Genomic DNA, 24,453 nt, shown 5'->3' with positions numbered 1-24,453 from the left:
AAAAGAGGATGTGCTTCAGCTACAGTAAGCCCTAAAGAAAGTAAGGAAATCTGTCTGCACTGGAATATTCAATGATATGTTAATTAATTAACATAATTTTTACTGTTAACCTGCTAGCCTAAGCAAGTTTTTCTTCCATGCCCTCCCTCCGAATACAGATTTATTTTTAATAAAGCTTGAAGGCACAAACTAAATAAAAAGCTGAAGTGAGCTAGGTAAATCCAGTCCCTAAACCCAAAGTATTCATTAGCTGAAAGGAAAACATCATTTAATCTTGAATTATTTGGGTAAGTGACTCAATTTTGTAATTTGTTTTTCATGAGAAGACAAAACTTAATGGATATTTCAGTGCATACCAGTCCTTGAATAGATTTATAAAATAAAACTTTTCAATCAACTTAATGGAAAAGGGATGAAAAATTAGTAGGAACAACAACAACGCTGAAACCATCTACTCAGATGCTAGGTATCATCACACAAATGATTTCGGTAATCCCCAGCAATGACTTTTGCGGGGCGAAGATTTCAAATAAACGTCTATTTGCTTTGGGTGAGCTTCACGGAATCGGCCTTATTTGATTTCAGATCCTCCTAAGGGAAGAGATTTCAGGATTTCCAGGTTGTAAAAAGGAAAAGAACATTTTGCTGAACTTGTATGACATCATCTAAAGCATTAAAAGGGCAGATAATCATGGGTTCTCTACCTGTTTACCAAAGCTTCTTTACCTTCCCAATCTACTTTATTTCCAAATGTCAGAGTGGTCTGAAACCTTTCAAAGATTTATAGACAGCAGCAGAAGAGGAAATATTAGGATAAATCCTTTAACTTTTGTGAAAGCTTTTAAATAATTAATCGATGGGCTTTTGGAATTATTGTATATCACAGTCTAGGTACGCTACCATATATGGTGTTAAGGCTAAACAATCAAAGGGCATTAGACCATTCCTCTTTCTAGAAAGTCAATGAAACTACTTTTTATGGTATATACTTGAGTCACAAATGAAGAGACTGTTGAATAAGTGAAAGAAAATATACCTAATATAAAACAATTTAGTTTGTCAACTAAAATCAAAATACCAATGAATGAAAACAGAAGTACAATCTTGATTTTAAATATAATTTTTTTTTCAAACTCTACTTGGAAATTACCTCATTACAGTAAAAAGAAAAAAAAAGTGGCTGCCGTAATACTATGTATGAAAATCAACAAAAATGCAAGCAAATTATTTTCAAGCTTATATTATAAAAATGTTTTCCAGTATATTTAAAATACTAGACACAAACAGCCCAAACAAACAATAGGTAAAAGAACTTACCTTCAATATGTAATAGACAGAATATTTCTCACAGTAATAGTTAAATTTTTCTTGTTGTGCAAAACCCCTTGACCATAACTTCACAAAGAAACGTGAAGTGGTGTGAAAACGATCTTACCTCATATTCAAAGTCCTCTGCTCTGTCTGCATCAGCAGGCAAGCTGGAAAGATACTCATTGTCCTCATAAAATTCATGCTCCATTGGATGAAGAGAATGGCAGCTGTGGGGAATGTAGCGAGATGATAGAAATGGATCAAAAGGGTTGTTTTCAAGATTAAAACTAATTTTAGAATTTCACTTGTTTTCTCTGCTTTGCCATAAGACCTGTAGCAATCCAGGCTTTGAGTGAACTAGAAGATTGCAAAAAGCGATTGCTTTCTCTCTCCCCTCCATGGGGTCCATCAATTTGATTTTCTGAGAGAATACTAAGAGGAAGGGCCCATGGCCAGAACTGTACCCCAAAGAGTCTGATGTGAAATCTCTGACCAGCCATGGTGCGGGATACTCCCTGGCCTGCTTCCATTCTACCAAATGTGACTTGCTCCGTACCTGGGTGTGTGGCTTCTGAGACCACAGTCTACCCAAAGAGGGGTTTTGATAATGAAGTACTACCCATTTCCTAATGCACAGCTCCAGCTTCCTGTTTTTTGAAATCTGATTTCAAAAGCACCCATTTTTCAGATTATAAAACATACTTGCCTTGCCCTCAATCCTTAAGACCTGCTTTCTTGTTCTCCCTCACAACCCACATTTTCCCCTCTTTGATAGAGGGCCCGTGCACAAATATTAATCAGCATTCATGGTGACACTTCGCTCGAAATTCCTATAAGCCATAGGGTTTCATAATCCCTTCCAAAAATTCAGAGAGGATTAAAGGAAATGAGGGGGACCTGGAGCATTGTACATAAATTTTATTTATCTCACTTCAGAAAAATGTTGTAAGTCATTTATAGAAGTGCTTTAAAATTGCTATATGCTATGATATAGATCCTATACTTTAGACCATGTGAAGGTCAAGTATAATTTAAAGGCAAAGGACACGAGGGCATCTCTATTTCTAGAAGTTAGTGAAAAAGACTCAGTGCAATTAAGCAAGCTGGTGGCAGGTGCGATCTCCAAGCTCCACCAGGGTGGACATTACTGAAAAACTGGAGTTAGTACTATAAAATGCATCCTTATCTCTAGCCCAAAGGTGCACAAGAGACGCTTCCTGGGGTCCTCACACCCTCAATATCAACATTCTACCATCTCTTCTCACTGCTCTCTATGGCTGTCATCTCCACATAGGGCTAATCGACGTGAACCCTAACAGCAAAAGCAGTACATGGAACATTTTGCTTGCTGGTCTATCAGGTAAACCGTCCTTGCTTAAATTTAAATTTAGACTGGCTCTGAAAACCCATTTGGGCTGGTAAACCATTAAGCTTGCTGCTTTGGAAAACTAATGGGTTTCTCTTGTCTTTCAGTTGGTTAGAAGGGAGCCCTGCCACAAGGAACACCTTATTCATTCAATAAACACTTATTGTCTACCAGATGCGAGGCCCTCTGCCGAGGGCTAGAAATCTGTAGGTACACCAAATCCAGTCCTTGCCCTGTGCACAGGGTAGAGCAGAAAGGTGGGAATGTCAAATGTGAAATGTGAGACTTCAGGGGAACTATGGAATCTGAGAGCAGATATGAGGGGGGATGTCCCTACTGCGGTTCTAGGAAGTTTGCTAGAAGAGGTTGCCTTTACGCTAAGGTCTGCAGGACTTACGGAGAGCGACATAGGGTACCTGTTTAGAGAGTGGGTAGTGGGGTCGGACCTCTTAGGCTCAGGAGCCTGGCCCTATCACTTCCTTCTCATGTGACCTCGGCCAAATTACTTAACATCTTCCCTCATCTGTGATGGTAATAGTACAATGCACTCCCTCTAAAGACTGTTGTGAGGACTAAGTGGGTTCATAAATGTAGACCACTTGTAATGTTACCAAAAATATGCCAAATTAGTTAATAAATGTTAGCTGTTATTCGTTCAAGAGAGTGTTTATTGGAGGTCTCCTCTGCATCAGGGAGCACTTATCAATATTCAGTCTTTGTTTGCCTGTGTATTCTTTTTCTCCTCCTCTAGAAGGTAGAGGGTGACTTTATTTTCATTCCCAGTTGCATGCCCAGCACCTACTTCCAGTGCCAGATAAAGGGGGCTATTTGATAAGTAGTGGTTGCTTGGATGGAGTACGAAGCAAGATAAACAGCGTCCTTGCCCTCCTGGAACTTGAAGTTTTAAGGAGTGGTTTCCAAAACATGACTGTACCTTAAAATTGCCTAGGGAGATTTCGGCAGAAAGATTTGGTGCTTGGGGCTCACTCTAAAAACTCCTTTTTGATTGGTCTGAGGTGGGATTCAGGCATTGCATTGATACGCCTTTTTAAAATTCCCAGGTGATTCTAACGTACACCTGTGGACCACGGACACAAACATAACAGAAGCCACTAAAAAGCAGGGAAGTGATCAGATCTGTGTTTTACAGAGTGTAGAATAGATTGCAGTAGGCAATGAAAATGCAGCCTAAAGAGACCATTGTTCTTATAAATCAAACTCTCTAATGTTTGAATATTTGCTGCATAGCACACAGAGCAAAACGTATGGGGCAAAACATACTTCCTCATAAAATAAGACTGTACAAGTAAGATTATTTGAATAAAATCTCTCGACCTATCTTTAAATGAGGTAAAAAAATTGGGAAAAGATATTCCTTTAATAGATTCTGATTTCACAGCCCTTATACTTACTCACTGACAGTCAGAATCTTTTGTTGACATCTCAATATATTGGGTAATTGCTTTCTTTGGAGATTGCACTTTAATTAAATTAATTTCCTAGCTTTTCCTTTAAAGAAGAGAAAAGCAAGAGGGAAAGAGAGAGAGGCGACCCACAGAGGAGAGCAGAGTGCCAACATGCCACTTCTGTGTCAGTCTTAATAAGGTTTTTGGCAGCTTTGGTGAGAAAAGCGATTTCCCTGACCGGTGCTCATGAGTCGCATGAGGTTTTTGATGGCTGGAAATATGAAGATGAACTAATCAGAGCCAGAATTGTTCATTGCTCCGCAGCAAGCACAATTCCTCACGTGAAGCAACTGTGTGGGTCAGGGAAAGTCACTTGCAGAGCCAGCTGGGATCTAATTGGATATAGACACGATGGAGACGTTTTCCAAAGAGAACTGAGAGCCTGTCTCTGAAATGGTCAGCTTCCTAGTGTGACGGGTTCTCTCCAACACCTACTTGGAATGCTGAATGAAAACACATAGGGCTTTGGGGAAAATGACAGGAAAAAAAAAATACCTGTCTGAGAGCAGAAAAGGACAGATATCTGGCACTGGAGGGGTAGGCGGCCGAAGTTTTGCCAGAGCCATGATGTGCTCGAAGGTGATGTCTGTCTGAGTGCTAGCATCCATGAGCTGCACTGCTGGGGCCGTTCCATAGGCTGGTTTGCTGAGCGGTGTTCGTCTTAGCACCTGGACCACAATGGGCTCCTTGGCATTTCGAAAAGCTTCCACTGCCTCTTCATGGGTGGCCTTTGAGAGATCCTTCCCATTGACCTGTGAAGATACGAGGACATTGCTCATCGCAGAGGAAAGAACAGAGAGGCGGTCATCCTAGATTAAGAAAAGGTGGGAGGCTAAGTTTAAACACCCGTTCTCATACGAAGTTTGTAAAGCATTATTTAATTGGACACAGACATTTATTGAACTCTTCACCAATACTCGGAAGTGAGGAAGATTAGGAAAACAACTGCTTCTTGGTTCATTCAGAAGGATACTGTCAGGATCATTAGTAAAGATTAAAAAATTTGAATCACACATCGGCCTCAGAGAATGTTCGCCCAAACCTTCAGATAGGTAGAAATGTTAAGTATATCTTTTAAAAAAAATGTTCTATCCATCTCTTGGTGGAATTTTCAATATTTAATCAAAGTTTGACTGGCTTGATATCTGAGTTTGTGGGTATTGTCCAGTTCCTTTCTTATTAATTGTTTTTAAATCCAAGACCACGTTATTGTCATAAAATCAAGACCATGTTACCATACATTTTATTGTAAATCTTGGCTGTTCAAAGTGTGGTCTGTGGACCAGCAGCGTAAGCACGAGCATAAGAGATTACAAATGCAGGATCCCTGACCCAACCCAGGCCTGCTGAGTCTGAACAGGATCCTAGCTGATTTACACGCACTTGAAGGGCGCCCTGCTCTAAAACATCTCTGAATATACTCTGTTCCTTTGGATCCTTGCCCGTTTTCATTTATGCCAGTTTACGACTCTCCAAAGTAGCCCTGGACATAACAGAGAGAGAGGGAATGTATGCCTTTGCTCTCTGTCACTGCTTCCCAGCAGGGCCAACTACTGGCATTTGGGAGAGAAAAATCATTTTTTTTGTGAGACTCCCCCATGCCTAATTACCAAGAGCCAGTGCTGTGCTCCAGCCTTTGCAGCACTCCAGACACCCGCACAATTTTCTAAACACCCTTTCCAGTGGCAGTACAGACTGCTCCCACATTGCTGTCAGTTTATTTCCCTAAAACCAGTCCTGATGACAGAGTCCATCGTGGAAGTTGTTTTAATAAAGGCCTACAGCATCCTGAAATATCTTCACAGTTCCCACCCTAGATGAATCAATAATGTTGGTTTTTGCAAATAGGAAAAGATACTTAGGGGCACAATACTGTGCTTAAAACCCCTGAAATGACACTCTTTCTAGACAATGAAGCCATCTGCCTGTTGGGGAGGCTCTGATAACAGCCATACACCAGCAAATCCTTAGGGATCCCTGGGTGACTTAAGAAGAAGCAAAGAAAGTCGCTGAGTTGCAGTCAGAGAGCAGTGGCTGACATCCAAATGAGCACATTCTCCCTCCCTGAGTAGACAAAGAATATGAACGTGCTCAGAGCAAGTGTAGGGTATTTGGGGGTAAATGATACAATGCCAGGTAGAAATCATCATGTCATGTCGAGACAGGCTTAATGACCTGGAGGACCTAATTTACTCAATGGACCCTGAAAGAGTTAATGTGCCTTCAAAAATTGAGCAATTAAGTTTCCTCACCAGCAAAATATGTCCCAGTACAGTTCTTGGATCACTAGTAAGAAACTTCAGAAGACAATACAAATGGTTACCTACCAGTGTGCACACACTCATGAATCTTTACATTCTCACTCTGATTCTTTTCTCTATTGACTAAAGTTGATAATTATTGCTGCCTTGGTATTGGTACAACCTTGGAATGTCTAGATAACCTTGGGCATGTGGGAGTATGTGAACAAGGGACATCAATGGACATAGTCATTCATTCTTTGAGCTATTGGTCTAGGATACTTTGGGCCGAGGCCACCACTTTCTCTTTTGAGGATGTGTAATCAGCAGATGGTAAGTGAAATCCAAGAATGGAGAAACAAAACCTAAAATCTAGCCTCTCGTCTTGGCTGGTGTCATTCTTTATGTATCACACTGTGGTCAGTATTTAAGAACTCCAGGGTTGTAGAAGATGATCCAGCAGTAGACAAGATTGCTCTGCCAGAATCTATGGGTTAGGGAGAAACTACCCTTTGTCTCCAGGCTTCTGCTTTATGGTGTCCCTTCAGTTTAGTGAATATCCAACCCTGCAAAGTCTTACATCCTTCTCACCCTGAAAAGAAATCTTGGTCATAATCTATAAGTCTTACATTTAAAGTAACCCCTAATAGGGTAGAATGAAAGAAGACAGTGCCCTTTTTGAAGGACTTCAAACAATATCTGAAGGTAAAGAGAAAAACAATTTGTGGCTAGGGTGTCTTCCAGTCACACATTAAATCCTTCTAATGCATAAATTTTGTGTCATTATGTAGTGGACAGACTAATGCCATTATCCTATTTCTTTCTCAAGGTGGCTCAGCGCCTTGCCTACAATGTAGTCTTGGTATTCCTTTGTTTCTTACTTGTTTTTGTGATTTTCAAAGAAAGAGTAATTTTTAAAAAGTGAGTTCCTGATTACTGATTATTTCTGCAAAATCCAGAAATGTATAACAATTTCTGCAGAAACATAAAGATTACCAAAGAGTATTTTAGGCTGTGGAATAATTAGTTCTTATTATAATGTTCACTATATGCAGACAGTATTAGCGTTCTCACAGCAAGATCAATAGCTATTGATTCTAAGACCCGTACATTCATTCATTTACAATTATAGCATTTATATGTAAATTTCATTTTTTGCTTTAAGGACCATCAAATACAATCTTACAAAAGGACAGTCAATAAAATCTCAAATATCTTACTTCCCCATTGGGAATGCTCTTTTCTTCCAGTTATCATGCAGCTGACCTCTATTTTCATAAGCTATTTAATATCTCTCAAAGTAAAGAAGTCTATGACCTTTAAAGGCTCTACTGTCCCATGTGATCCCTTAGAAAATGTAAGCACTGATGATACTAAACACTTTTTTTTTACTTCATTTGAAGTTCATCAACATACTGTTAGCCTCCCAAAAGGTCACCATTTTATAAATTACGCCTTTCACAATAATAAAAAAGAATAGCTTAATTGGGGTTCTCTGGCAGTTGCTTTGCTCAGTTATCATCAGTTACAGCCAGGAAGAAGAACACTATCTGAGGTTTTATTCCCATAGAAAAAAGTTTGTAATAAATGAACAAATAAATTAATAGCCAAATCTCATTTTTCCCAAGTGGCCAGACTCTAAACCAACATGGTATCTGGTATTCATGGTGCCTTATCCTTATCATTATATTTCTTTTCCATCATATTCTCTCTCTCTCCTTCCCTTGCTTCCTCTCCTGCTCACCCCTCCTTCCCTGTCTCAACCTTGCTTTTGTACGAACTGCATACAATTTTTATATGTTTTGTGAAATGAGACAGGAGATGGAGAAGCCCTCTGTTAAAGATGTCCCACCTAATGTAGATAGTCATGGGTGCAGACCACAAGTGTTCTGGGTGCCTAGTAAAAGGAGGAAAACAAAAATGCCAGAAGAATAACAGGAAAGCTGATTTTCAAGAGGAAAAACTGCCTAAAAAGAGTTGGGAACAAAACTGATGGGAAGAGAAGTAATTTGAAAATTAAAAGAGAAATATGCATTGCGGGGCTTGAGTTTGAAGTTTTCATGCAGAAGAGTTTCCAAAACGCTGGTGATCTGATTAAAACATGGCATAGAGAAAGAGACTTCTTCATGAAGCTGTTGGTGAAAGGAACAGGTGAGAGGTTAGGGTGTCATAATAAACACGAAACGTCTACAAGATAATACCCTCTGTTACCATAACATCTGGCACGTTGGTAAGCGCTCAAAATAGGTTCCTTTCTGCCTCTACCAAGCAACTGGAGGGCAACAACTAGAATACAACTGCAAAGACGCATGTGATCCCTATCTGACCAGGGACTAGCAGTCACACAGTGGGATGACTGGACTCCAAAGGTGATTGAACCACCTGATTTGAGATAAATGAGAATCCAGATCATTACACCTTGAAAGGGTTATCAGAATTGGCCACAACACCAGGAAGGAAAGAAGATGCCAATGATAAAAGCTCCAGGGTAGAAAGACTGTCCTCATAACAACTACATTTGTGACTGGAAGCCAGTGGAAGGAGTAGCCGTAATCATGTCAAACTTGAAGCAGCCGGAAGACATTCAGAGGAACTAGCAAACGGAGGACTGGGGACTAAAGGAGACACTGATGGTGAGAAGCCATCCTCTGGGAAGGCTTCCCTCATACCCCAGCACTTAAGTTGAAAAATATACAGAGATGAAAAAATAAGTGTCTTGTTTCTAATAAGTTATTTTCCATTATATTGATAAGGATAAGGGGATAGGAGAAAAGTAGTGGCTTTTCAGCAATTGATGCAGAAGAAGTGTGAACACATTTGTTGTGGCAGATGGGCTAATTAATCCATAAGCAACTTGTGAATGTTAAGTAAAGAATATAGCTTTTCATATGTAAACCATATCACGCCAATGTTTGATGAGGCTTCTGTCTAACGAACAATCTACCCTTTTGGATAAACTGCAAAATCTGGGCCACTTGTCAGTAACCTCCCCAGAGTGACTGGTGGCCTCAGCCTGGATATGAGCTGTGCTACTTTGATTATTTCTCCAAATCCAGCCACATGCAAAATTTTCTTGAGTATCAGAAAACAAATAGGCTTTTCTTTTTTTCCTTTTGAAGTGCAAACAAGTGCGTGAATAACCAAGTCACCCTAGCGTGTTGCCATTTCCAGAGTCAGCTGTTTGGGAATGATGAGGGCTTCCAAATCTGTTTCTTCTTACGAAAAATCAGGCCTTTTACGCATCTGTGCCTTTCATGGGAAAATACATACAGGACTACTCAACAGAAGAAGCATAGAATACCTAACATTATGTGCAATTTATATAAGCCAATTTCAAGTTGAGAAGAAGTATAAAGCCCGGGAATATTGTTTGTTTCTGTTTACAAAATTTTTATTGCTTCCTTTCTTCATTCATTCATCTGGTTGTTAATGGTCAGCTTTATCGAGATGTAGATGACAAGGAAAATTATAAGATATTTAACATGTCCATTGTGTTGATTTGATAGATGTATATATCGTTAAAGAATTCCAACCATCTAGTTAATTAACACATCCATCATTTCATGTATTGATTAATTAGTTTTTTTGGTGAGAACATTTAAGTTCTACTCTCTTAGCAAATTCCAATAATATAATACAGTGTCATCAACTCTAGTCACTGTGGTCTACATTTGGATCCTCAGAGCCAAGCAGTACAATTCTGGTTGGCATACCAGTTTATAAGATCTTCCCCCTTCACAAATAAATGTGGAATTAATTTTGATTAAAGTCCCTATGAGAATGCTGATCGAATGCTCCACCTGATAATTAGGGAGGTGTTATAAAAACATGTTCTAGTAACATTTTATATAAAAAGGAAACAATATTTAAATTACTGCTAAAATGTTGGGTATGGAAGAAATTTAAAATAATCCAAACCCTATAGTCATTAAAGCATTTGTCATATGTAATTGTTCAATCAGTTTTAAGGAACTGAATCCTATAATGTTTTTCTAAACTTTGGTATGTTTGCTTCTGTGAGGACATCTGTCCTATAAATTAAGCATAGCACAGTATAAAAAATATTTATAGTGAAAAGAACACAAAGAATAAGAATTGTCAAAATTATATGAAGAAAACCTAGCAAGATATTGGCTAAAATAAATTTTGACATTTTAAAATGTTACTCATGAACAAAATAATCATTTGTGGGTTTGTGATAATTTAGAAGAATACAAGATATGTTAGATGGCGTTATACCAAAAGTCTGTGTAGTACACTGTTCTGCTTTGAAAGTGCTATTACTGGATTTTGGGAAGAGAATAAATATGTAATTATCACATCTGATGTAATAAGCAGATTTATTCAAAAAGTGATCCTGGGGCTCCTCTTGGCTTATTGGGACTATGAGGGACCAGTGTATGGGGGTGTGACAGCTTCCTGTTGGTTCCAACATCCCCCAGGGCCGGGCAACTGGCTTTCCCAGCCAAATGGAAGTCACTAACTTTTAATCCAGACATTCTGAACCTCTTGTATTCTGTTTCCTTCCTAACAATGCTCCCCAAAGAGGAGAAAGCCACAGTGGGTAGGAATCCTTGCACTGGAATACAGACCTAACACAAGTCCAGCCGTTTCGGACCCCCGCATGACTCCTGGGCTGCTCACTCCTGAATTGGACGTTTTCCCAATAAAGACTGTTGCCTAACCTATAGAACTCGTGACATTGTGGGATTTGCCCTTGATTAACATTTGTGTGACATGATACGCATTTACAACCTAAGAAACTGACTGTATTAAAAATGCTTATTTATATGATAGTAATGAACAGCAGACCCCCAGTAACCCAAGGAGATATCTAGAAAGCCTGTTGTTACATTTAATTAGTTGACTGTGACACTGAGGTCCCTACAGCAGGACAGTATGCTACTTCCTGACCCCTTTCGCAGCACACTTTGACAGTGAGGTGCAAGTAGGACTTGGCTCCAGCTTTTCTTATTAAGATATTACAGACCCGGGGCACCTGGGTGGCTCAGTGGGTTAAGCCGCTGCCTTCGGCTCAGGTCATGATCTCAGGGTCCTGGGATCGAGTCCCGCATCGGGCTCTCTCCTCAGCAGGGAGCCTGCTTCCCTCCCTCTCTCTCTCTCTCTGCCTGCCTCTCCATCTACTTGTGATTTCTCTCTGTCAAATAAATAAATAAAATAAAAAAAATCTTTAAAAAAAAAAGATATTACAGACCCATTCTTTGTGAATTTATCAGACTTATAATTTTGGTTATAGGAAATCCTGAGGAGGCATCATTCATATTGCTTTTTCCCTTGATTATCTTTTCTTTGTTTCATTTTTTGTGTCCCTTTTTCATATTTTCTGTTTCTTTCCTGAGGCTCCCTGCCACATTTTTCTCTTCTGAGCTTTCCCATTTGGAAGTGGTTTTTTATATAAATTGTTCCTGTTATTAAAGAACAGGTCATGATATGTTTTGATTCTTACTGAAGGATATAAATTGAAGTCTATACAACATAGGTTTATTGACCGCTTTATAAATACATTTATTTTCCCTCATGTTAATGAAAGAAATGGAGGTATCTGCTGTTTGGTACATGAGCTGGGGGTTCTTGGTCTATCTATCTATCAGATGCACAGTCTACTCTTCTTTGCCCAGCTCAGGCCTCTGGGACATGGACCACTGTATACGGCATCACTAGGTTCCCTGCTTCATGTATTTTGTTTGGGTTGGTTAATGGTAAGAGAGTTAGTACTCTGTGTCTTTATTCAGGCCCCTCTCCCTTGGCTTTCAGTACACCAAATCTTGCTAGGTTCTGTTCACATCCCTCGCCTACTTTCCACTTTCAGGTCTATGGGCAGTAAGGACTTCTCTTTCTATTGCGATTCTCTAAATTCTTTTTCCTAACTCTGCTCACACCTCCTAGAATTTGCTCCCTTATTCAACTCACTTCCATTAAATCCTTCAAGTGTGCCTTCCAGTTCCTTCTGGGACCCTGCCTGATACAACTAGACATAAACTGTCTGATTTAAACAAAAATAAAGCAAAAGCTAAAACTTAGCATCTTTGCAAATTAAGTTCACTATCAAAATTAGTTGCATCAAAGATAGAATTTCTGGTGTCTTGGATTTAGCAGAAGTAGCATTTTTAAGGGAGTACAGAAATACAACTTTCATTGAGATCACAGAGCAAATCTAAAGTATTCACATATTTGATGTGCATGCTTATTTCACAGAATCTCCCTCAGTTGGTCTTTGTGTTTCTTCTTCATTACATTCAGGTTTTGTATTTTCTGGCAAGAATATCTAGAAGCGGTATTGTGTCTTCCTCAGTCTATCCCAGCAGGAAGCAAGTAATATGGATTTGTCTGTTGCTGGGAACGTTAACCTTGAGGACTTCTTGAAAGTGAGAGGGTGAGGGGTGGGGGAAGGGAGAGGATGAATCTAAACCGAATGGAATGGAATATTAAATTTTGAGGACTCTAGATGAATGCTATTTGAGAATTCTTTATACCATTCTTGCAACCTTTTGATAAGCCTGAAATTATGTTGAAATGAATGTTATAAAATCTTGTTCTGTTTGTTATTAGTTTAAAACAGATTCATGTTATCATCACTTAGAGTTAAAAATAATTATAAGGAACTGTCGGACACAGAGTTTGTTTCTGGATTTGCATATCTTTAGAGAAATAAATTCCCGCTCTGCGCTGAATGTCTTTTTTCCTTGTGTATGTGCATACACAGACACACACACAGACACACACACCCCTACAGCAAAAAACACAGATTGGTATCACCAACTTTATCATTGTCATAACAATTCATCTACCAAATATCACCTGAAATCCTGTTCTCCTCCAAGCTGAGCTATTTAAAAAGATAGATGGCTGCCTTCTGGCTAATTGTGGGAGCTCTTTCATTACTATAAAAAGACTTTTTATATCTCAAGTGACTCTATAAGCAGTGAATAATGACTTGAAGTCTTTGGAGGAGAGTCCACTGATAAAACGGTAGGATAACAACTACTTACTGACCTTTTACTTCCTAAGATAATACTAAGCTGATGTAGCTGATTATTAATAAACCTATCCATTGAGTTTTGACACGTCGGATCCAAGTATGTTCAACTTAATGAGAAATTCTCATGCAGACATGAAGTTTTCTGTAATGGGCCTAAGGGTGTAAAGACATAAGGCATATATAGGGCAAATACTTTTGAAATGAACTCAAATTATTTCATTGGGAAAAAAACTTCATTGTAATTAAATGACCCAGATTTTCTTTTAAAAATTACTATAAACAGCATCAGTAAGTGAGGACTTGGAGCAATTCATCTTTTATGTCCACTGAAAAAGAGGAAATGTGCTCTTAGCCCCTGGACAAGAGCTCTTGGTCCCATTTTTTTGTTATATGAATATCAAGAATATAACCTTGCGGCACCTTGGTGGCTCAGTGGGTTAAGTTTCTTCCTTCAGCTCAGGTCATGATCTCAGGGTCCTGGGATAGAGCCCCGAATTGGGCTCTCTGCTCAGCAGGGAGCCTGCTTTCCCCCTCCCCCTGCCTGTCTCACTGCCTACTTATGATCTCTGTCTGTCAAATAAATAAATAAAATCTTTAAAAAAAGAAAAAGAATATAACCTTGTGTCTCAGTCACACTAGCAAGACACCAAAGAAATGCCCAAAATACCTGTTAAGTGAAAGGAATAATAAACGTGTTCCACATAGTTACTAATAAGGGACTTGTAACATGGCATCTGTCAGAAGAACATCAAAGATGCCAACAGCATCTTCACCAGAGTTTTGCTGTACCCTATCTATATAAGCGATCCCTATTTAAATGTTTCCATGCAGAAAAACATTATGCGTGACAAGAAACTGACAGTTTTGTTCAGTGCCGAAGTTAAAAGCCCAAAAACATGCTTGGCACATGATTGATACTCAATAAACACGTGCTAAATTTTCATATATTCCTCAATCAAAATCCATGTTAAAACACATGTGATTGTATTTGTCATTAAAGTTATTCGTGTTTACAAACAAACGGCTTTCTTTTCACTCCCATCCCCACAAGGCAGCCCAGTGCTCCATATTATTCCATTTACTTGAATCTATTGTATACATTGAGGGGCGTACAAAGGCGAGCCCTCCTCATAAGCCCCACCCATCTGTTAAAGTTGTAGTTCCAAAGAACATGATTCAGGGAGCATTCGGAAATGAGGTCTCCACAGTTTTCAGTTTTAGCTGTGTCACTCTGAGGAAGTTATTTAAACTCTCTGAGCCTCAGTCTCTTCATCTGGAAGAGGAGATTCTAATACCCCGTGCAGAGTCATGGACAGGATCAAAGAAATACACAACTAAGGCAGCTGACAGAGTGCTATGATGTTGAGCCATGCTTCCTTCCTTCCCTGCTTCCTTCCTGAGGAAAGCTTGAGTGACGGAGATTCAGTGATTCTCTGGGGATCCAAGTTAACACCTGTGCTTAGAGTTCTGGCAGCGACAACAATAATAGTATCAGTTAGCACCGAGTGAGCACTTGTAACGCACCAGGAACCAGGGGAAACACTTGGCTCATGTGTTCTCAGTCACACCCAGCAACAGTCAGGTGAGGTAAGGATTTTATCTCCGTTTGAAAGTTGTAGAAGCTGAGGTGTAACCGTCTGAGCGAGGGCAGGCACCCGCCCTTCACAACCTGTTAGGGAAAAACAACATCTACATCGACGATTTTAAGCCAGCTTGTGAAGAGCAGGCACAAAGGTACTAACAGTGTCCTGTGGGGGCACAAAGAGCCGACTGTGCCCAGAAGCATAGGGATTTGATACTGGAGTTGGGTCTTTAAAGATGAAGAGTTTTGTAAGTTACAACGATGGGAGAAATGAAAAGGAAACTCAGGTACAGACATGGAAGAGCAAGTCTTCTGGGAACCAAAGAGAGATTTGGTGTGACAATGGGGGATTTGGATAATGTCTGGCTAAGAAGTGGGAAAGAAGTCTCTGACACAAATCCCACAGTCCTCAGTAGGTCATGGTAAAGTTTTTTTTTTTTTTTAATTTAATTTTTTAATATTTATTTGAGAGGGAGAGAGAAAGAGAGCACACAGAAGGAGAGTGAGAGGCAAAAGCAGACTCTCTGCTGAGCAGAGAGCCCCATGTGGGGCTCCATCCCAGAACTCTGAGATTATGACCTCCACCCCAGGACTCTGAGATCATGACCTGAGCTGAAGACAGATGCTTAACTGACCGAGCCACCCAGGCACTCCTAAAATATTTGTTTTAAACAACTCCTTTCACTGGAAAAGCAGCACGATCTCATTTAGGTTTTGGGAAGATAATTCTGAAGGTTGTGTTGAGGAATAACAGAATGGAAGTAGGGAAACCATTTAGGAAGTTACTGGGAAAAATGATCAGTGCCCGGATCAAGACAGGGACAGCCTGGATGGTCCAACTAGAAGAGGAAGGACAGGGGTGTAAACTAGTGCTCTGATCCTTTCAATCAGATCTATTCCAATGAGACTTATCAGATTAGCAGATCCACTAGCACAGCCTAGCCTCAGTTTCTATTCCAATTAATTAAATCCGCACCGTAAGGAAATACAAGCTGTAGAAGTTGCATTTTATGTAGAAAGACATAAAGGCTTTCCAAGTAGATATTGCCTATCCCCTACAGACGTTTATTTTCTGTCATTATCTTAGAGCTCAAAAACTACCTCTTCCAGTTTTCCCAAACTCTTTCTGGCTAGTACCCATCTAGCCAAATGGGTACCTATTTTATTAAACACAACACACGCGCGCGCACACACACACACACACACTCACAAACTCATACACAAACAAGTGTATACTTTCTAGGGTCTTGTACTTGAATCATTTACAATTTTGTGTAGAATATAACCTTAGAAAGATATTTTACTCAAGTGAATACATAGGAATTTTGTAAGATAGGGATTAACACAAGAAAGTAGAACTTGCATGATATATAACCGTCTCTTTCAATATCAGCATCTCTAACTTAGTGCCTGGAACATGAAAGGTGTTTTATACCACTTTGAAAGGACAGGACAAAATCTGAACAAAGCCATCAACCAAGGAGAAGCAGGAGGTTTAAATCATTTTCAACAATCAATTCTGCCATTTGAATTCATTCTGACACTTGTTGAGCTCAGTCAATGACATGAAACTATAGAAAAAAGGCCGAGTCCCCAGGGAAATTTGCAAGCGTCTACATCCGCAAATAAAGCCACCTGAACTTGTGCCCAGAACCTTTCTAACTCCACGCTTCCAACTTCCTCAAATTTATAGGCTTTGAAAAGAAATATTTTGTTCCATATTAACAACAGAGAAGATTGCTGCCTAAGGCAAAAGATGAAGTAAATGTATTTAAAATAGCAACTGATGCTATTTTATACCAAATAGGTGGAATCGGCACCAGTACTTTCACTGACTGGTGGTTGTCTCCAAGTGCACCTTGAAATGAAAAATAAGGACCATAGCAGTAATTAAAATTTGTTAAGGGCTCACTATTTACCACATGCTCTACTCAGCACTATCTGCTACTAGAGGTGGAAAAATACTATCATACTCATCCTATAGATAAAGAAACTAAACCTGAACAGATTAAGCAACTTATTCAAGATCACGCTAAATACTAAGTTTAAAAAAGACCAAGATTTTTCTATAAATTCCTATGAATTATTTTTTAAGCATCAATAGGAGTTTTAGCATAGAAGCTCTAAAAACTGGCAAGAACACTGGTGGGAAATTTATTCTTCTATAGTCTTTTAGCAAACAGTTCATAAGATTCAAATTAAGTAGCAAATGAACTGTTGGCATTCATGAGTATGGATAATTGTCTTATATTTTGTCCCTGGACAAGAAAACTCCAGGTGGAATGTGAAAAAATGTTTCTGCAAAATGAATAGGCTAGAAAAGATGTCCTCCAACAACCTCCTCAGTTTAAAAAAAAAAAAATCTATAGACAACATGCATAATGATGAATAAGTACTTCCTTTTTTTTTTTTCTTTTAAAGAAAAGATTTTATTTATGTATTTGACGGAGAGACAGAGATCACAAGTAGGCAGAGCGGCAGACTGATGGAGAGGGGGAAGCAGGCTCCCCGCTGAGCAGAGAGCCTGATGCAGGGCTCGATCCCAGGACCCTGAGACCATGACCCAAGCTGAAGGCTGACACTTAACCACTGAGCCACCCAGGTGCTCCAGCACTATTCCTGTTACAGCCCTTGACACTTAAGACTGATAAAAAGAATCCTGTTTCTGCTTCTTTTCTGTAAGTGAATCAGGTAAAGCTCAGACAAGGAGGTGACTCAAGACCTTGTCTTTCTGGCACTGAACTATTACCTTAAGAAACCATAAGAGACTCTTAACTATAGGGAACAAACTGTGGGCGGTGGTTGTGGAGGACGGGGTAACCGCGTGATGGGCATTAAGGACAAGACTTGTAATGCGCACTGGGTGTTACAGTGATGAACACAGGTGATGAATCACTAAACTCTGCTCTTGAAACTAATACTACCCTATGTGTTAACTAACTTGAATTTAAATAAAATCTTGAAAGAAAGAAAAAAAAGGATTCCCAGTTCAAGAGCCAGCCTTGTTCATGTGTCTTGGGAGGTTGTTAATGCCTCACAACAGTTCAGCAGCCTCTGAGGTGTGATGAATGAAGTCTCGTGGGAGGGGGGATGGGGAGACCACCAGGGTCCTCCCCAAGATTTTATCTTACTGGACACAATCACAAGTGATTCAAACAGAAAGCAATTCTGCAAAATAGCTGCCAAGCCATAGGGAGAGGGGGAACCAATTCCAGGCTTTGGGGCTGAGCCATGCATGAAAAATCAGCTGATAGTATTTGGGGACAATTTCTGAAAACTGTTTCACATGGCTCTATGTCTCCTTCTGGAAGCAAATCAGACAGAGTAATAGAGTGAATGTAACTCTGCAGATAGAGTCATCAGATTTTTTAAATGTAAATTGCCACCAACATTTTTCTACACTAATACTGTTGACTTTATTTCCCTTTGTTTAGAAGAGTGGGGGAAGAAGGGCGAATTTTTTTATAAATTTAGTTCCTTGAAACAATTAACATCTGTATGCTTTTGAAAGAATTTTCAGCAGAGAAAACAATCCTGCAAAGTCCCAGTAAAAGCTCTCCATTGTTCCATGTCTGCACAAATTACCTTGCATCTCCGATGATTTTATGTACATTTAATCACTAAAGATTAATTACATGGCATACGGAAATCAGTGAAACACTGAAGAGATAACTTCAGTTTAAGTGCACATGCAGCTAACTTGTGGCTTTTTAAAACAATTTTAATTAAAAGTACTAGAAGAAGCATCAGGCTGAAAATATTAGGAGCTCTGGGATGGATGAGCTTAGCATAGCTAATTAATTGTATATTTAATCAAAGCAGCCTTTGGCTGTAATTAATAATCTATTTTCCTCTGGTAATAAATATTGTAGTTCTGTAAAACAGAATTTATAATTTCCAGAATGCCATATGCACAGAAGAGTGGGACAGAAAACAAGCATTTCCACATCAGCTTTCAAGCCGAGGTTGATTTTGTTTATTTAGAGAGGATGTTGTCTATATCTCTTTCATTTGTTTTAAATGTCATCTCGCGGTGGTAGCTTACAAATAGCGATCCCAGGGTGACTTGGACATTTCAAAGGGGTAAAGAATAATTCGAAAAGGGTCTCTAGTAGAATGCTAAGTGAAATTTGATTTTTCTTGTGCCACAAAAATCTCATACTTCAGAGGACGTTAGGTAGCTCTATTTAATATGAATGGTAGGATGGCAAGTCTCAAATCTTGGCTTTAAACAGTTCCTTCCTTCATTTCCTTTTAAATGGCAGAGAATCAGATTTCTACCACCTGCAACCTGGTAATATGCTCAAATCTCACAGCCAAGTTGGAACACCCTCTTCCTTATGAGTATCAACACACACACACATTCTCTCTCTCTCTCTCTCTGCTCCTCAAGATTCCATAGTATATTTTTGTTCTTATGACCCTTGTATTAATTTTTGAGAAATACTCTCTAACAAGAGGTAGTCACCTGCTTTTCACATGATCTAAGATTTCTTTCTTCTTGTAAGGAAGATTTAAATTTCAAGAGTTTTGCACATAAAGGAGATATCATAATAAATTAACAGATAACACATTAAATTAACTAAGATAGGGTTTTCCTATTTTTCAAAGATGTTAGGGTATATGAAAATTAACTATCAGCTTGCCATTGCTGTCTTATATTTTTAAGATTTTTATAGTCATATGCAGGAGTTATAGGTTGCCGAATATACAAGTCTTTAACTCAAAAAACATTTTAAGATCATGGAGAACACGCATTTTTGTATGCATTGGATACAGTCACTTGATGTACTAATCAATTCATAGCATACGTTCCATTTTTCTGGGGGTTATGTGGTCTTCATATGAATATGTATGAGAGAAACATATGCATTAGGTTATTAAAATTATATCAAGGGAAAATATTTTTATTCAGACTATACTGGGCCTTCATAAAAGTCTGGGAACCGGATGAAGAAGAGAAGAAAACACAGAGATAAAAATTTACCACCCTTGATATTGTATGATCAAAAGTAGTTCTTATTAATACCTTATGACATCTTCAGGGCCTAATCAGTGTATAATATAACATGCAATTTCCAATGAGAACAAAAGACAGCTTTCAAAAAAATGACAAGATAGTTTTTTCTTGGGGCACTTGGGTGGCTCAGTTGGTTAGCATCTGCCCTCGCTCAGCTCACATGATTTCAGGGTCCTGGGACTGAGCCCCAAGTTGGGCTCCCTGCTCAGTGGGGAGCCTGCTTCTCCTCTCCTCCTGCTCCTGCTCTCTCCCTCTCTCTCAAAGAAAACCTTAAAAAATAAGATAATTTTTTCTTTTTAGAATTGTGACTGGTTAGTAGTTCCTGACATAGGCCTTCTCAGTGTCCTCCTAAAATCATCTGTGAAGGCACAGGGAAGAAAAGTACACCTGGAGCGTGAATGACAGGGTCTGCAGTTTCTTGCATCAGTTCTTGAGGAAGTTTTCATTTCCTGCTTGAACCAAACCAACAAGTTAGACAGCTTTCTCTGATGATGTATGTGGTACTAGGATAAAATGGGGATGTGTGCATGTGTGTGTGTGTGTGTGTTTGTGTGCGTGTGTGTCTGAGTGTGTGAGACTGAAAAGTGGCCCACTGGTTTCTCAGAAAAGCAAAATGGCCGATGTGCTGCTCACTCAGTAAGGAAATCTCACGACCCTGGCAGCAGCCATACTCGCCCTGAAATATTCTGTGCCACTCACAGTACCAAAGCCCACACTGCTCTGCCCTTCTGGGACCCTCAGAAGCTTATTCTCATAACTCGGACCTGAGTATGTCCAGTTGGGACTGAGAAGATGGACTCTGAGAAGTGTGATCCCGCTAATAGGTAGGTGGTAGGAATTTCTTCAAATGTGTGGGGGAGATTTGCACAGCAGAAGCTCAAAGTAGAGGATCTGAGAGGTGGGACATTCCTGAAGAAAGGAGAGTGTAGCGACTCAGGTGAACTTACGAGATGATGTACTGTGGGGCTGGGACATATAGAATCTAACCACGGAAACAAAGAAAGTACTATTTTGAGAGTCTGAGTTGTTTAAACAACATATGAAAAGATATTAATTGATGCACTGTTGTAAACACAAAGGCGGCGTAAAGAATAAGGGGGAAAGTATGAATGCTTAGCCCCAGGTTTGGTTCCAAATTCTACCTCTTAGTGGCCATGTGACTTCAGATTGATCACTTAACTTTCCTGAACACTGATTTCTTCATCTATAAACTGGTGATAATAATATTCTGAAATAACTCTAAAAGCAATGGGGAAATATAGAAAAGGTAATCAATGTGTGAGATAGAGTAGGAATTCAACTAAAATGTGGAACTTATAATACTTTATTATCTACATGACATTCAGAAAAGGTTCTCTACCCGAGGTTTATCAGTGAGTGATAACTGTGGCGTATTTAGACATGTGGAGAAAGCACACTTGCGAGATTTAGGGATGGAACAAGTTTGAAAAAGTACATCTATATACAATGAGAGCATTGGATTCGTAGTCAGAGAACTTAAAAAAACCCATTCCAGACCATTTGTTACCAATGTAGACTTGGGAAGTCATGTAAGCTCTGGTTTCTAATTTCTAGTTTCTAATTTCTAATTTCTAGTTTCAAATACATGTGAAGTCATTACAGATGAGGGGGGTTAGTGCTTGACATTCACAGTCTATTTAGCAATTTATTAATCAATTGCCTCACCAACATTTATCTCACTGCTCACAGGAGATTTAAGTATTACCCACATCTTAAATAAGAGGTAAATATTGGTTTAATTGATTTTTAGCAAGGTCATACAACAAGTGTTAAACCTGGGATTACAAGCCTTGACTGGCTCTCAGCATGCTTGTTATGCCACCACAGGTCATCTCTCCTTTGTTTTCATCTTGTTGCCTGGATTCATTAACCGCCGTATAAGATACAGAAAATGGTTGTCAACTTAAATCCAAATATTACGCTCTTGGTAAAACTACTTATCAAAGAAGGCAGTGATAACAAGACAGACTCTATGGTTGAGTCTCAAGTTCTGATAAGTATTGTTGCGTTAAGTAGAAACCAGACTATAGATAGAACTATCGGCTGAACTTGGCCTTGGTGAAACATTCAATTTGGTAATTTTTTAAAAGCTGAGGATTATGGGTAATTGATGTCACTATGAAACATTCACTAATGTCCTAGACTTATCAAATGACAGCTTCACAAAGTAAGAGTTCTAGGTCGAAGAGGAAGAACTTCAGTAAAGTATCCAAAATTTATGAAGTCTAAGTCTGTCAAAATAAAAATAAAATACTACATTTAGACAGCAGTGAGTTGACTTCCTCTCATTGCTTGAATTAGGCACTGTGTGTGTAAACTGTAGAGATTCCAGACAGGGAGGTAAGTTCTGTCCACATCTACTGCTCCCTCACCCCACAATTACTGCAATACAAGATTCACACAGAGGAGCAGCTGCTAGAACTGATTTCCAAAGGATCTGCATGCTGAACAGCACGGCATCCTTCAGGCTGGGCTTTCTGACCAGGGGCATGACCGGCATTTGGGGCTGGACCTCTCTGTCGCGCGGTACCACCTCCCGAGACAATGATGGTTAGCAGCCTCACTGGGTTCTATCCACTCAGCGCTAGGAACTTCCCACACACACCACCACCATGTGTGACAATTTAAAATGTCTTCAGACTGCCATACAGATAGAGGGCGAAGTCACGCTCAGTTGAGAACCACTGTTTCAGAGTTCATTTCAGGGGTGTTTTTCTTCACTAAGGTTGAAGAATGCGGGTGTCACAGAGACCAGGATGGAAATTTACCTCTGCTTCATGGATTATTTTTCTCATTTTAAAATTACATATATAGGCATGTTTTAAGAGGAAAAAAATATGGGGGCGCCGGGTGGCTCAGTGGGTTAAAGCCTCTGCCTTCGGCTCGGGTCATGGTACCAGGGTCCTGGGATCGAGCCCCGCATCGAGCCCCATATCGGGCTCTCTGCTCAGTGGGGGGCCTGCTTCCCTCTCACTCTCTGCCTGCCTCTCTGCCTACTTGTGATCTCTGTCTGTCAAATAAATAAATAAAATCTTTAAAAAAAAAAAAGAAGAAAATGGACCTGAATAAATAAATAAAATAAATAAATAAATAAAATATCTGAATAAAAGAGCAAGCAATATTATTTAAAAGGGCTCTAATTACATTGTTGTTGTTGTTGTTGTTGTTTTTGCCAATCAGGAAAAGTATAGTGTGATTGCTGGGGTTCTTCACTATGGCACTGTCCATCTGGAGACTCAGAAGCTGTCACCTGCCCCTCAGCTACTCTGTGTCGAATTTTTTAAGCTGTCATTAAATTGGTAAAATCACGTTTTGTTGGGGATGGCCATATGACATGGATCCCTGGATGCCAGAAGACCTGCTGTGTGGTTCTTCTAATAAATATCATGCTTGAATTTTTTTTTCTGTATAGATCTTATTTTCTATATTTTTTTTTACTTAATTTAGAATTTCTTCCCAATTTACTTAAGTTTTCCGTATTGCCCTCAAGTAGGGAGGCCTGCATTGGGTTATAATAGACACCATAATAAATAATAGCCTAGCCATTGTTGGTGTGAATTTTTAAAAATTGTTTGAAATTCCACACTTTCTTTCTTGAAATGCTCTGCCCCATACTGATTGCCTGAACACCTCACTGCATTGCTGAGCCGCGGCAGGATTTAGAACGCTACACAAAGAAATGCAGAAGAGATGGCAGACTATACTTTTGCGGGACTAAAAGGCTGTGAAACCTCACCAGATTAACAATAATACCTTGTAACATTTGTTTTGGAAATAGTCCTTAACTACTTGAAGCTTTTGTCATGACTGCATATGGTTATTTTGGATGCTGATAGAAAGAAATGTAGCAGACTCATTTCTTATTCATTCACTCTATGTAATCTATTTCTTTCTACGTTTCAAAAAAGATACATACATATGTATTTCCTAAAAGGCTATAAAAGTCAATTACTATGTTTATCCAACAAGGAACTGCTTTCACAACTTGAGAACTCCCATATGAGAAAAGGCTCACCTCTTAGTGAGTAGGTATTCTCCATCCTGCTTCATCAGGTGCTGGACATGATACAGTAAAGGCTGATGAAACGGGATGAAAACTGTGCTTTGTCTACACCAGTTGCTCCCACTGAGATTTTACTTGCTAGATACTAGGGCTAAAGATTATTTCTCCTGATTGTCAAGAGATAAGCTTTATGAATTACATTAGAGGCTTGGTACAACCTGTACATACGTATTTTGTATAATTAGCTACTTTTTGGAAACCAGCACATTTTTAGAGTTCACAACATTGGACATTTTAATACATATGGTTGAGGTTCCCCCGCTTGTGCTATTTCAAGTTCTAGGTCTCTTTAGAGTGGGTTACAGTAGAAGAGAAGGCAAATGATGTTATTAAAACTCAAAGCTAATGATTATAATTTAAAATATAATTAGATGTTGAGTCCCA

The 24,453-nt window shown here is 39.2% G+C and overlaps 1 protein-coding gene across 3 annotated transcripts in view; it reads right to left on the bottom strand.

Annotated features, from left to right (window-relative positions):
• The window catches only part of PDZRN4 (PDZ domain containing ring finger 4), a 355,040-nt gene that overhangs the window by 59,979 nt on the left and 270,608 nt on the right, over nt 1-24,453 (bottom strand). For all 3 annotated transcript variants that reach the window (XM_044229258.1, XM_044229259.1, XM_044229261.1), the window contains 2 exons: nt 4,639-4,895; nt 1,436-1,538 (listed from right to left, as the gene is read on the bottom strand). In XM_044229258.1, the coding sequence (XP_044085193.1) occupies nt 1,436-1,538; nt 4,639-4,895 (360 nt within the window). The remainder of the gene's footprint in view (nt 1-1,435; nt 1,539-4,638; nt 4,896-24,453) is intronic.

The sequence above is a fragment of the Neovison vison genome, chromosome 12, assembly GCF_020171115.1.
Source record: "Neovison vison isolate M4711 chromosome 12, ASM_NN_V1, whole genome shotgun sequence".
NCBI classification, from domain to species: Eukaryota; Metazoa; Chordata; class Mammalia; order Carnivora; family Mustelidae; genus Neogale; species Neogale vison.
The sequence above is the reverse complement of the archived record's forward strand: the minus strand, read 5'-3'. Positions and strand labels throughout refer to the sequence as shown.